A 14,563-nucleotide genomic window follows, 5' to 3' on the forward strand; every position below is an offset into this window, starting at 1 on the left:
TACCTGGTGTAGGCTGGGTGGGGTGGCTCATACCTGTAATCCCAGCACTTTGGGAGGCTGAGGCGGGTAGATCATGAGGTTAGGAGTTCAAGACCAACCCGGCCAACATAGTGAAATCCCGTTTCTCCTAAAAATACAAAAATTAGCTGGGTGTGGTGGTTCGTGCCTGTAGTTCCAGCTACTCAGGAGGCTGAGGCGGGAGGATCACTTGAACCTGGGAGGCGGAGATTGCAGTGAGCCGAGACCACTCCATCGCACTCCAGCCTGGGTGACACAGTGAGACTCCATCTCAAAAAAAAAAAAAAATTACCTGGTGTAATCTGAACTTAACTTTTTTATGATTTGCCTCATTAGACTAAAAGCAGCCTTCCTAGCCCCTCCCTGCAGGGAGGTAAAGTGAGGGCCCTGGAGGCTCTCCTGTGTTGAGAAGTGGTGGGAATGTCCTCAGTAGCCAAGATAATTGCTGATTCAGGAAGTGGCCCCTGGAACCACAGGATGCTGTCACCACATTGAGGAAGCGCTTCGCTGCTGTTCAATAACGAGGAAGGAACTTGGCGGGACTGGAGAACTGACCACTGGACAGTAGACGCTGACCCTGGGCTCAGTGCTGGCTCCCTAGCCCCTCCCTCGAAGTAGGCCAGCCCGACAGAAAGCAGCCCCAGGCCTGTTCCTTGGAGGCCTGGGAAGGGCCATGCTTTCTGTGTGTGAGGTGGAGGGTTGGGTGCCTGACAGAGCTTAACCCTCAGGTGGTCTGGTCTCCATGGATGGAGGACAGAGCACCAGCTCAGGACAGGGCTGGAATCTACAGGGAAGAGCCACCTGCACCCCGGCACTCCTGACCCCTTTGTAGGTCAGTTGCTTACCTCCTCCCACAGGCCCCACTGTCTTCATTTCACTGATGTGGGAGCAGAAGCTCAAAGAGATCAGGCTATCACATGGACTCCCGCTGCTGGTCAGTGGTGGAGACAAGATTCGTCCATCCAGTGGTCTTTCCACGATCTGGTCTTCTCTTGGCTGACATGCACAGGGTGTGAGAAGTGGTGGCAGCGCTTGGGCCCACGTGGGGTCTTCTCATGCCCCCCAAGCCTGGCCACCTTTCATTTTTGCTGAGTTGTCATACATGCCTGTGTACCCAGCATTGCCAGACTAGGCCCAGGGACATACGAAGACCAGTACCTCACCCTGCCTTCCCCACAGGGTCTGTGACGCTCACATACCTGTGCAGTCATGCTGCCCACTGCACAGAGCCATTTGATGGTAGAATCCTGTCCCATGTGCTGTAAAATGTAAAAATAAACTTGCGGGGTTTTTGTTTTTTTTGTTTTGTTTTGTTTTTGTTTTTGTTTTTTTGTGACAGTTTTGCTCTGTTGCCCAGACTGGAGTGTAGTGGTGCGATCTTGGCTCGCTGCAACTTCCACTTCCCTAGTTCAAGTGATTGTCATGCCTTAACCTCCTGAGTAGCTGGGACTACAGGCACGTGCCACCACACCTGGCTAAATTTCGTATGTTTAGTAGATACAGGGGTTTGCCCTGGTTGGCCAGGCTGATCTCGAGCTCCTGGCCTCAAGTGATCCACCCACCTCGGTCTCCCAAAGTGCTGTGACATCATTACAGGCATGAGCCACCACGCCTAGCGTACATTTGGGTTTTTTGTAACTGCCGCTTTCTTTCTCTTTGACCTATCCATGCAGATTAGAGGAGGCTCTTTAATCAGCACTGTGTGGCTGGCAGATGCTGCTTCCGTACTTTCTAGGAAAATTGCAAAATGTAGTTGATAAGAATCAATTTCCTGTTTTTCTACCAACTCGATTGCCTTCTTCCACAGTTACCTGAAAGTGGCCCACTGAAGCATCTTTATTAGAAAATCTTTCACCCTTTGTTTTAGGAGCACATTTGGGAAAGGATGTCTCTCCCTTAGCACAGAGTACAGGCACCCAGGCTCTGCGGGGCAGTCCCTGGAGCAGACAGGGTAGACTTGAGTGGGAGAGACCCTTGTCTGCCTGAGTTGGGAGAGTTTTCTTGGTCTTCTTTTTAGATTGTATTTTGAGGGAAATGTTGGGCTTTTCTAGCCTTCCTACTCAGCCTCTCCCACTTAGGGTTTTTCTCAGCCAGTGTGACAGACTGGAAAGGATAGAAACAAGGCCTACCTGTGGTTACAGTTCTTGGCCACAGCAAGTGAAGACTTGGAGCTCTTCCAGTGGGATTCATAATGCAAAAGGCCGCCTTCATGGGAGAAGGGCCATGCATTTGGTGCAACTTTAGTGATGAGCTTAAACGAACAATTCCCGTTCTTCCTTCCAGTGAGTGTCTGGGAAGAAAGCAACCTGCAACAGTGAGTGAGTGGCACATCCCCCAGCACTTGCTTTTTCCCTTGGTGAAGATCCTCAGAGCAGAGCCAAAGCCAGGCTCAGGTGGTCAGAAGGGCCCATTCAGGCCTGTCTCACAATGACATCTGTGTTCACTGTCATGTGCATGGGCACAAGAGGCCCTTTGTGGAGCTGAGTTGCTGTCACCAAGGCAAGAATATCTCTGCTGGAATCCTCCCTCGAAGTTCAGACCTGCTGTGTGTAGCTCAGCTGATGTTCAGTGGTTGGTGGCCAAGAATTCTGCCATCTGCAGAACTGAAAGTTGTACATCCGTTTATGAAAACCACAACATTCAGGGGAATACCCTTTGTCTTTAATTTCCACATTGATGTGGTGAGCTGTGATGTGGTGAGCCGGTATGTGCCAGCTGTGCATTATTGTAACAGTGTCAGTTATGGTAGACATAAACATGTACGTTCGCATTTGAAGCTAGTCTGGCCTTGCAGATGTGCTAGAAAGCTCAGAGGACAAAGGAGGCCTCACTTCTCCAGCAGGTCCAGTTCAGATTCCCGCGCCCACTCTCCCCCTCCAACCTGGCTGTATCAGTCACTGTAGCTGTGCAACCCAGTACCAGCTTCCCCGCTAGGATAGGGCTTGTTTTCCAGAGCACGTTTTTCAGGGTGGGGTGGGATATGAGCCTTCTACTTGATTCATTTGTGGTTTCCATTTGGTAGTAAATGAAATGTGTCAGAAGTGCAATATTATAAAGCAAGGGTTTTGTGAACCAACCCTCAGAGATTCCTTATTAGGAAAGAGGCTAGGAACAGGTGGCTGGAGTGGCTAATGATTTGGATGGGAGTGCCCTGTTCAACTGAGAAGAGTCCCCTGAAACTGTCTGGCTTCCTTTATTCTCTTCCATGTGGATGGTGACATTTTTTTGAACATAGAAAAGCCCAAACTTGAGAGTTCTGATTGGCATAGGTGAAGTTTAGGAACAAAGCCCACAAAAAAAAAACTTTTTGTTTTGGTGTATTATTAAGAAATCAAGTTGTTAAGGTGGATTGAGGACTTTTCATTACCCTCTAACTTTATTTCTGAAGAAATATAACTTAGGATGGGATTTGACTTGATTTTATTTAGAAAAATACATTTGTGTTTTTATAGCTGCAATTTTCTTTTTCTTTCTTTTTTTTTTTTTTCGAGACAGACTCTCACTCTGTCGCCCAGGCTGGAGTGCGGTGGCGCGATCTCGGCTCACTGCAAGCTCTGTCTCCCGGGTTCACACCATTTTCCTGCCTCAGCCTCCTGAGTAGCTGGGACTACAGGCGCCCACTATCACGCCTGGCTAATTTATTTTGTATTTTTAGTGGAGATGGGGTTTCACCATGTTAGCTAGGATGTTCTCAATCTCCTGACCTCGTAGCTAGGATGGTCTCGATCTCCTGACCTCGTGATCCACCTGCCTCGGCCTCCCAAAGTGCTGGGATTACAGGCGTGAGCCACTGCGCCCGGTCTGTTCCAAAGTAAATTTATTGCTATATGTTTTGTGTGTCTTTAAGAATTTCCTGACAGGGTGATGCCTCTGCTTGGCAACCTCACATGGTAGAGAAATTCCCAGTCTCCTGCCCGGCCCCACCTCAGCCCTCTGCCCAGAAGCAGCCTCTTTCTACCTGCCCTGGTTCTTCTGTGGATCACATCTGTGGCCTGAATTGCATTTAGGCCTCTTCCCCTGTTTTATTCAAGATAGCTGTGTCCCAGCCATCTGAAAGCCTCCTTTGTCAAGAATTATTCCCAACCCTTTAGTTTCTTTCAAAGAGAAAACCATAAGAATCAAATTTAAACTGGAAAGTAAGGCAGAAGCAACACCTAGGTGAGTGAATCCTGCTAGTTAGGTTTCCTAAAATAGATATAATGAAAGAAGGAAGTAAACTAATACACAATTAGAACACTTATTTATTTTTTGAGATGGAATCTTGCTCTTTTGCCCAGGTTGGAGTGCAGTAGCTTGATCTTGGCCCACTGCAACCTCTGCCTCCTGTGTTCAAGCAGTTCTCCTGCCTCAGCCTCCCAAGTAGTTGGGATTACTGGCGCCCGCCACCACACCCAGCTAATTTTTGTATTTTCAGTAGAGACCGGGTTTTTCCATTGTGGCCAGGCTTGTCTAGAACTCCTGGCCTCAGGTGATCCGCCTCAGCCTCCCAAAGTGCTAGGATTACAGGCATAAGCCACCATGTCCGGCAAATTAGAACATTTTAAAATGACCTGTTAACCATGAAATTGAATTCTGTAGTTGTCCGTCTGTCCATCTATCGACCTGTGCATGCACCTGTCCATTCTTGCATGTAAGTCTCCACCCAACAGGTGTTTGTCAGCCAGGGGTGAGTGCTACAAGGGAGAGGTGCAGAGGTGCAGAGTCTGACACAGCATCAGGGTGGACGGGAAGGACCGGGTCGGGGAAGCCGAGCTCTGAATATGAAAGAGGAGGTGGGTGCGCTGAGGGAACAGCATGCACAGAGACCCAGGAGGAGGACAGGGTGAAGAACCATCTAAAGCAATAGCTCCAAATCTCTCAGTGGGCAGATCTTGCTCTGAGAGTTTTAGAGAAGCTATGGATCCTTCCTGAAACGGGGCAGAAGTTGGCACATACTTCCAAAACTCTACAATAATTTCTGGAGGCATTTAGATTTCCTGATCCATGAGATATCCTAATGACGTAAGTCCCAGCACCCAGCACCATGGTTTATGGTGTGAATGTCAAGACTCCAGTGGGGTTTGTTATATCAGCTACGACTTCACATCTCATTCATTCAGTAAAAACTGTCTTTCCAGGAGCTGCTCAGAAGTATTTAAACTAGCTAAGTGCACAGCAAAAGTGTCTGCATGTGTGTCTGCATTTTTATCTCTATTTTTTTCTAGTCAGTGTACAAAGCTGCTTACAAAACGAAAATGTTTGGGGTCACTGCAGAAATGGGCAGGCTTCATTTTCCATGATCTCATAGTAACATTATGAGAGGCAAAGGTCAACTCTTTTTTTTTTTTTTTTTTTTTTTTTGAGACAGAGTCTCGCTCTGTCACCAGGCTGGAGTGCAGTGGTGAGATCTCGGCTCACTGCAACCTCTGCCTCCCGGGTCTCTAAGCGATTCTCCTGCTAGCTGGGATTACAGGCACATGCCACCACACCCAGCTAATTTTTGCAGTTTTAGTAGAGATGGCATTTCACCATGTTGGCCAGGATGGTTTCAATCTCTTGACCTTGTGATCTGCCCACCTTGGCCTCCCAAAGTGCAGGGATTATAGGCGTGAGCCAGCGCGCCTGGCCTCAAAAGTCAACTCTTGAGCGTTGGTGTGCCTGGAGTGGAGTCTTTGGTCTCCAGATGCCCTGCACCTGTTTGAAGGATGCTCTTTCATCCAGCTTGAGTTAGTTCCATTTTTGGAGCACTGGAGATCTGCAGTGAAGACTGAGGTTCTGATCCTTGTGAGGTCTGATGGCTGGGGCTTGCACACTCAAAGGCATCTTCTCTTGGTCGGTACCAGGGGGCTTCTGTGTTTGGGAAGCTACATTTGGCTGTCACTTATTTTAACATTCAAATACTTGTAAGCCTTTCCTTTCCTCTGCCTGCATTGTTGGGCTACTGCTGGACCTTGTGGGTTTGAGATGGGAATGGGATGTGGTCTGCCCAGGAAACTGCTATGCAGGAGCTGTATCGGCCTTGTCTTTTGCATGTGATAACTTGGTCTTCCTCAACAGCCACCTCCCCACGAGTGTCCTCCGAGCTGGAGCAAGCCCGGCCCCAGACTAGTGGAGAAGAGGAGCTTCAGCTGCAGCTGGCACTTGCCATGAGCAGAGAAGTGGCTGAGCAGGTCAGTGCCCCAGGCAGGTCTGCACTGCATTGACTGCCCGTGCTCGGGGTGGAGTGTGGCTCACTGGGAGGATGATGGCAGACACAGCCCTGTCTCCAAAACATTTCAGATATGCTTGCTGAGATGGCATTTCGTGCTGCCATCAGTGTGTATCCTTGTCACCCTGTGTCCCTCCCAGTCAGGGAGGGATCCCATGCAAAGTTACATTTAGGAAAGATTTTCTAGGAAGTCATTGCCAAGGAGAGAAACCAGTTAAAAATGCTTCCCAGAAACACTTGTGCAGACACAGCCATGTCTGGGCTTTCCCTGAGTGAGCTGAGCCTGCACAGGCTCCTTGAAGGGTGACATGCAGGGTGGGCACAGGGATGCAGGCCTGAGGGGCAGGAGTCAGCCTAGCCCCTGCCAAGCACTTTGGTGACCTGTAGCAAGAGACTTGCAGAAAAACAAAGACTGGGAAAAAATGCTCGTGAAATGAGAGTGCTTATGTTTCGATGACAGAAGTATGTATAGTTTTAATTTTTGTCAGGTCCCATTTTTCTCTTTTCTTTTCTTTTTTCTTTTCTGTTTTCTTTCTTCTCCTTTTCTTTTCTCTCTTCTCCTTTTCTTTTTTTCTTTCTTTCTTTTTCTTTTTTTGACAGAGTCTTGCTCTGTCACCCAGGCTAGAGTACAGTGGTGCAATCTTGGCTCACTGCGACCTCCGCCTCCTGGGTTCAAGTGATTCTCATGCCTCAGCATCCCGAGTAGCTGGGATTTCAGGCGCGTCCCACCATGCCCAGCTTATTTTTGTATTTTTAGTAGAGGTAGGGTTTCACCATGTTGGTCAGGCTGGTCTTGAACTTCTGACCTCAAGTGATCTGCCCACCTTGGCCTCCCAAAGTGCTGAGAGTACAGTCGTGGGCCACTGCGCCTGGCCCCCATTTTTCTTTAGTAAGCATGCATTACTTTACAATAGGGAGGAGGGAAAGGAGCAATTAGAATGGCCTTACAAATTGTCATGCCTTTGGTTGCAGTTATCAGGGCTGTGTCCACTGACCTTTGATTAAAAAAGGTAGATGGGACCAGGGCAGCACAGGGATTCCTCTCCTCTGTTAGAAGTTGGTGTTCAGTGGCCGGGTGCGGTGGCTCAAGCCTGTAATCCCAGCACTTTGGGAGGCCGAGATGAGCGGATCACGAGGTCAGGAGATCGAGACCATCCTGGCTAACATGGTGAAACCCCGTCTCTACTAAAAAATACAAAAAAAAAAACTAGCCGGGCGAGGTGGCGGGCGCCTGTAGTCCCAGCTACTCGGGAGGCTGAGGCAGGAGAATGGCGTAAACCCAGGAGGCGGAGCTTGCAGTGAGCTGAGATCCGGCCACTGCGCTCCAGCCTGGGCGACAGAGCGAGACTCCTCAACAAAAAAAAAAAAAAAAAAAGAAGAAGTTGGTGTTCAGTGAGGGATACTAGGGATAGGTAGATTTGAGTACAGACAGGTTTTTCCCAGCATTGTTTGTATGTCTATAACTGGCAACATTCTAAAGCTCAGTAACAGCAGTCAGTCTCAGTTGTGGCCTCTCCTTCCCTGCAGTGGGAAACAGGCCGCCAGTAACTGCCTACGTGGATGCATGAGGCTCCATAGCCTGCAGCCCAGGAAGAAGGTGCATGGTAGCATTCACTGAGAAACACAGGGACAGACGGACAGTTTGAGCCCATTTTAGTTAATATTTATAATAAAATATAAGGGAGCAAGTTCAAACTCCCGTGCTGATCAGTAGTGGGATTGTCCCTTTGAATAGCTACTGTGTGCTAGTCTGGGTAATATCATGAGACCCTGTCTCTTAAAAACAAGAAAAGAAAAAAAAACAAGGAATATATTATTTATATTTAATTATTATATTATATAAAAGCTTAGGACAACCCTGTCTTTTGCATATGGTGACTTTGCCTTAAATAAAGATAGTGAATCATTTCTGTTAGGAATCATAGAAATATGCAGCCATTTTCCGGAAGCATACACAGTGGAGGTGGAATGATATGTGATTTTTATCTTCTTTCTAATTCCTTTTTGGGTTGTCAGATTTGTGTTTTATAAGGACACGTATTGCTTCTATAAGTAAAAAGAATTTATAAAGCCACTTTCATTTCGAGAAAAAAATACTTTAGATTAAGCATTCCCTTTCCCCAGTTTGGTGGTACCTGAGCCGTAGTCTCCCTGGTGTGACCCCAAGGGGGTCGAAGTCACAGGAGTCGCAATGAGGGAGGAGCTGGGTACACACACATTTGGGATTTGAAAGTAATTGTGTTTTACAAGTAGTTTTGAAATCTTCCTTTGAAATACTACATCATACAATGTGCATTTCCTGTTTCTGGCCAGTGTGGCTTTGTTCTGTACAGTGATGTTATTACAATTACCAGTTTGCATTGTCCCTCTACAGGAAGAACGCCTCAGGAGGGGTGATGACCTCAGATTACAGATGGCCCTGGAAGAAAGCCGAAGGGACACAGTTAAAATTCCAAAAAAGAAAGAGGTAAGAGCTTGCTGGGAGGGTAGATGTTTCACCCTGTCCTGTAGTTGTTGCCTCAGTGTCCCCCACCCGACCTGCCTTGTTGGCGTGATGCACAGTGAGTTCTCCAACCTCAGCAAATAACCCTCATGCCTGTAGTGGGCGAGGGCTAGGTGAACAGGCGACTGAAAACACACCTGAACTAACCAGGAGACACTTAACGTCCCAGTGCCTCAGTCTGCTCATTTGTAAAATGAAGGTGATGATAGCGCTTGCCTCCTGCTTCTGTGGCTGTGGCAGCTGTCAAGTGAGCTACATGCCAGGGGCTGCGAAACGCTTTCCTGCGGCAGGATGTGCCTCCAGTAGTGCTGGTTGCCTCCTCATCACTGTGCCAGGCTTCCTGCTTTGATGTAGAGGTGACGAGGACATGGCTGTGCTTTTGACAAGCTCATCATCATCCTATCAAGACCCAGACCCCTCCTCACCCTACAGGCCCCGGGGCTCCATTGGCCTCCCCTGTTACAGTGCTGCTGAGGCCTGTGGAGCCCCCGGCTCCTGATTGGATGATGGTGATGATCCCTGATGACACATGGGGTGGTCTTGAGAGTAGGGAGCATGCAGGCGATCCCAGGAGGAGGGCCCTCAGGCTGGTCCTCAATAGTGGCTGGCAGGTGGGAGGGATGGCGTTTTGGAGGATGTCCACAGCCCAGGCAGAAGCCAGGGTTAGCCTGGAAAAGTCTGTGGAGCCCTGAGGTCTGTGAAGTCTGGTGGGGGGTTTGGCAAACAGTAAATAGCTTGTTGTGACTGGAGAGCTGGCCAGATGGGGAGGAAGATGGGACAGCTCAGTTTCCAAGTTCTTCTCAGCCCCTCCTAGAGGGCTTCACTGGAGAACGAGGCACGGGTGGGTGATATTTATGGCTAGTTCATGGGTATTTGCTGTAACTGCAGCATAGTAAAACCTATCCCCTTCTCTTTGTCTTAAAAGCACGGCTCTCTCCCACAGCAGACTACGCTGTTGGATTTAATGGATGCTCTCCCCAGCTCAGGCCTTGCAGCCCAGAAAGCGGAGCCCTGGGGCCCGTCGGCCTGCACTAACCAGACCAACCCCTGGGGCGGGCCAGCAGCTCCTGCGAGTACTTCAGACCCCTGGCCATCATTTGGTAAAGACCCCATTACTGGTCTCCCGTGCTTGCCTGCTGGATGGGTGAGGGGTAGGGTAGTGCTTCTTGCTGTCTCTCACCCACTTGGGTCTGGTCCATTGTGGTGGATGTCCAGGCTCCTCTAGCCCTGATCAGTTACATCCAACTGGCCCTTGCCCTCCTCCGTGAGGATGGTGGCATGGTGCTCTCTCTTTGTTTTGAGTGGTTTCTGCTTTGGGAGAAGGAAAGTCGACTTCACCTCAGCCTCCCACTTGCATCAGGAATGCCTTGTGCCTTCTCTGGGACACGTTTCAACTCTTTCAACCTCAGCATTGCACCCAGCGCCCCAGCTGAAGGAACCATAATACACAGCGGGGAGCATCCAAATCAAGCTGCTGTAATTAGCTGGAAATGATGACGTGCTTACCGCCACTGCTGATGAAAAGGGGATACATGTGCTATAATTCTGCTTGTTACTTAAAGCAGTAGAAAATCCGTTTAATAGGCTAAATGAATATTTTAAAGTTTTGCTTAACATGAGATGTAAGAGGAATTGCGGTGGGAAGTTCAAAATGTGAGCATGACACAACTGGTTTGATACGGGCCCACGAGTTTCTTAATCACTGAGCAGGAGCATGGCCCAGCAGGCTTTGTGAAGGCTTCCTGGTCTGGTGCCCTGGGGGGCCCCTCCTGGTACACTAAACCCTACTGGGCATGGCTGACCTGTGGGCTTTTTGTTTGGGAACTTTGTATATTTTGTGGCATCTTGCCTGTATCTCCTGGAGTCTGTTTCTTTCAGAACCGTCTCGTGTTCAACTTGGTTCCTTAGATGTTTGCTAAAATGTACCAAACGACAGGCTGTGTTCTGCTGTGCATGACCCCTGAGACAACAGGTGATTATTGTCTCTGTTGTCTGTTGTCAAGGCCCTGCTCAGGAGCAGGCAGGACAAGAACACAGTGTAATAGCAGTACTCTGTAGTCCAGGCCTCAATGGAGGTTGTTTGAGAGCATGCTGGGATGAGATGAGACTTAGTACAGGAGTCCAGGGAGTGTGAGGCAAGCATTTTGGAGGAAGGCTATTTCTGTCGAGTCCCCAGGGAAGGGAAGGTGGCCAGGCACCAAGAGGCAGGGAGTTCCCTGCAGGAGACTCAGAGTGTGAGAAGCAGAGGGGTACGGAGTGGTGGAGTGGGTGCAGATGCAACCAGCCTATGTGAACCAGGAAGCAGGGGAGAAGGGCCCACATCACTCAGGGCCTACACTCAGCCTTACAAAGTGCTTGGACTTGGTCCAGAAGACACTGTCAGCCCCAAATGCCCTTTAGCATGTGGTGAGTTCTGATAGCTTGATGGTGGCCTCTGCAACCCAGGCAGGGCCTCATACCCACTTTGGCAGGAGCCCTCTGGGCCTTGGGAAAAGCCCCAGGTAAAATTGCCCACAGCGTTCATTCACTGAAGGCCAGTTCCAGGGCAGCTCAAGAGGTTGGTTCACAGGGTTTGTCACCTGTGTGTGGTACCCCCAGGGAGCCTGTGGTAAGGTTTTACCACCACACATGGGGACTGTGGTGCCCCAGGGCTGGCAGACCCTTTCAGACAGTGGCTTTGGCTTTATTTTTAAATCTGAAGAATGATTAGTTTGTGAAGTGATGGCCACTGGAAGTTATGGTTAGGATGTTTTCAGGAAAGACCGTTCATTAAACTGTTGGATAGTTGTTTTAGTGCCCTGTAAAGAAAATTGTCACACCAGGAGCCAGGTGGGTTTAATAGAGTTAAATTCTGGGGAGGGGATTGGGGATCAGAGTGGTGGGAAGGAAGCTTAGTTTTCACACTTTACTTTTTTATATTGTTTGACTTGTTTACCAGGGGTAAGTTTTTCCCAGTCAGGAGAGACAAAAATCTCGAAATATCTTTAAATGACCAAGTTATGCCCAGCCCTTCTTTTGGCTGGTGGACAGGGCTATGCCCTGGACCCAAGTGTCCTGGGCTGAGCCAAGGACCTGACCTGACCCTCTAGGAACACAGTGTAATAGCAATACTGTGTTGAGAGCACCCTGGGGTGAGACTCGGTACAGGAGTCCAGGGAGTGTGAGCAGGGGAGTCTTCCCTAATGAATGGGGGCAGCTTGGTGGGCCTGGTGGGCTGCTGCTTTACCTAGGAATGCTGCGCATGTGAATCTGCCCTCCCAAATTTTAAGAACTTGAGATAAAATTCACCATTTCAACCTTTTGTTTTTCTTTTTTGAGACAGAGTCTCACTGTCGCCCAGGCTGGAGTGCAGTGGCACAATCTTAGCTCATTGCAACCTTCACCTCCCAGGTTCAAGCAATTCTCCTGCCTCATCCTCCTGAGTAGCTGGGATTACAGGCGCCCACCACCACACCTGGCTAGTTTTTAAATTTTTAGTAGAGACATGGTTTCACCATGTTGGCTGAACTGGTCTCAAACTCCTGACCTTAAGTGATCCGCCTGCCTCGGTCTCCCAAAGTGCTGGGATTACAGGCATGAGGCACCACGCCTGGCCTATTTCAACCATTTTAAAGTGGACGCTTGACTGGTTTTCAGCACATTCACAATGTTGTGCAGCCACCATCAGATGTTTAATTCCAGAACATTTCCATCACCCCAAAAGAAACCGCATACCCAGTCCCTGGCAACCACTGATGTGCTTTCTATCTCCAGGGATTCGCCTCTCTGGACATTTCGTAGAAATGGAGTCATGCGCTATGTTGGGCTTTTGTGCCTGGCTTATTTCGTTTAGCATCATGTTTTCGAGGTTCATCGATGTTATACCATGTGTCAGTCCTTCATGACTTTCTGTGGATAAGTAATATTCCATTGCATGGATATATAACACTTTGTTTAACCATTCAGCAGTTGCTGGATATTTGGGCTGTTTCCACATTTTGGCTGTTATGAATCCAGTTTTTTTAAAGAACAGATAGAAACCTGGATTTTTGAAATCTATTAGTGTTTAAATGTTGGCTGTGAATTTTAAAAATTAAGAATATGGTTGGAGCTAATTAAAAGCTATCTGAGGATGGGCACATGTTGCTTGTTGACTGCCAGTTTGCCATCTCTTGCCACTTGCCCAACCTAGGACCTTCTTGGTTCTGATGCACTTGGCATTATTACCAGTGACTTGGGGAGGAGACAGGCCACTAAAGCCCAGAGACATTGTTAGTAGTTTTGGGGCAGGCTCAGTGCTTATGGCACCATGTCGTGTACTTGTCATACCATCCTGGACTGCTGCGAGGCCCTTCTGTGGCCCTGGCATGTCCTGGAAAAGTCACCACAAATTCCAATATGGAGAGAGAGCCACTCTTAAAATGTTAGCTTGTCTGCTTCCTGTCTTTTTATGGGCATTATGTTTTTACTTAGTTGAAGGTATATTGTATATATAATTATGTGTGTGTGTATGTGTATATTTCAATTTGTAGTGTCATGAGCATTTTTAGGCATCATTAGGAATTCTAAACAGTACCACGCTGTACCGTCATTTACTAAGCAGCCTAGTGATGTTCATAGGGGTGTTTTTGCAGTTCTAGCACTCTGCTTTCAGTAGAAAAATACATTAAAATCACAGTGATTTATTTTAATTCTGAGATTCTTGTAATTCTCAGTGGTAATGTTGACCAGCTCTGCAGGAGAATGGCCCTCTGCTAGCTCCTGCATTCACTGAAGCATGTTAGCACACCCTCTGCTTCCACATTCCATCAGCATAGCCTCAGAGCAAGAGTGTGGTATCGGATTTATTGTTTAGCATCTAGTTAAATCCAATAGTGCACATTTTCAGGGTCACCCCTCCATCCTGAGACGCATTCATAAATTAGAAAGATTGGAGTCCCTTCCCATAACACTGTTAGCTGTGCCCTCTGGATGAAAGAAACACTGTTTTGAAAGCCACCATTTGTAGTGAACCCCATCATTACCAATTTTTTCCAAGCAGCACTAGGAGCAGCTTGGCCAAGTGGTCTTGAGAGGAAATGCTCAGGGCTGAAAGGAGGGAGATTGGAGCCTGCCAGGTCAGTGGGGCACTTCCTCCTTTGTTCCAGACCCACAAAGCAGCCACCTGGTCTGAGGAGGGCTCACAGCCTGCTGATTCAGAAGACCTTGGCTGGCTGGAGCCCTCTCTCTGCACTCCCGCCCACTGCCTGGGCTGGGACAGAGACTGTCTTCCGCCCTGGCAGCAGCAGGTGGTGCTGCTGGCTTGTTGGTGACCTCTGCACAGCTCAGTTCTTCTGTGACCCTCCAGTTGTGACTGCCTCCCTGTGCACATGAATATGCATCTGTGAGGCTCGGGATGAGCCAGGCTGGCGGGTGGGAGGCGACTGGGACACAGGCTCCCTGTGAATGGGCCCCACAGAGGAAGAGGCCGGAAACCGCTTGATCTTTCAAACCTTGATTCCATCTTCGTTTCCTCTCATTCACTTGAGCTTTCAACAAGCATTTATTGATTGGGTATGTGGCATGGCCTGGACCCTGCCAAGGACGTGGAGAGGGAGAGCACAGAGAGAAGCCTTGCAGCGGATCTACTATCCATTCATAGAGGGGGAGCATGTCCAGCGCCTCCCCGAGCCAGCAAGCGTTCCCTGAGGGCACAGCTGGCCCTCAGGGAACGCTGATGACTTTGTGACTTTGTCTCCAAGTCACATTTGAAGAAAGCAAGGTGCCACAGTGTGTGGCCTTCCACGACTCCCCCGCACACAGCAAAGAAGGTCACACTGGCCATGGGACTGTGTATGTGTCTGGGAGGCTTTGCCCATTTGTATAGTCTGAATTTA

The 14,563-nt window shown here is 48.7% G+C and overlaps 1 protein-coding gene across 6 annotated transcripts in view; it reads left to right on the forward strand.

Moving 5' to 3' along the window:
* The window catches only part of EPN2 (epsin 2), a 102,397-nt gene that overhangs the window by 68,565 nt on the left and 19,269 nt on the right, over positions 1-14,563 (forward strand). For 5 of the 6 annotated variants that reach the window (XM_033184297.1, XM_033184300.1, XM_033184301.1 and 2 more), the window contains 3 exons: positions 6,055-6,167; positions 8,580-8,672; positions 9,634-9,808. In XM_033184297.1, coding sequence (XP_033040188.1) covers positions 6,055-6,167; positions 8,580-8,672; positions 9,634-9,808 — 381 coding nt within the window. Of the gene's footprint in view, positions 1-4,771; positions 4,791-6,054; positions 6,168-8,579; positions 8,673-9,633; positions 9,809-14,563 lie in introns of those variants that run through there. The other variant, XM_033184302.1, reaches the window with a different exon arrangement.

This window comes from Trachypithecus francoisi, unplaced genomic scaffold (genome assembly GCF_009764315.1).
Source record: "Trachypithecus francoisi isolate TF-2019V2 unplaced genomic scaffold, Tfra_2.0 Lachesis_group20, whole genome shotgun sequence".
NCBI lineage: Eukaryota > Metazoa > Chordata > Mammalia > Primates > Cercopithecidae > Trachypithecus > Trachypithecus francoisi.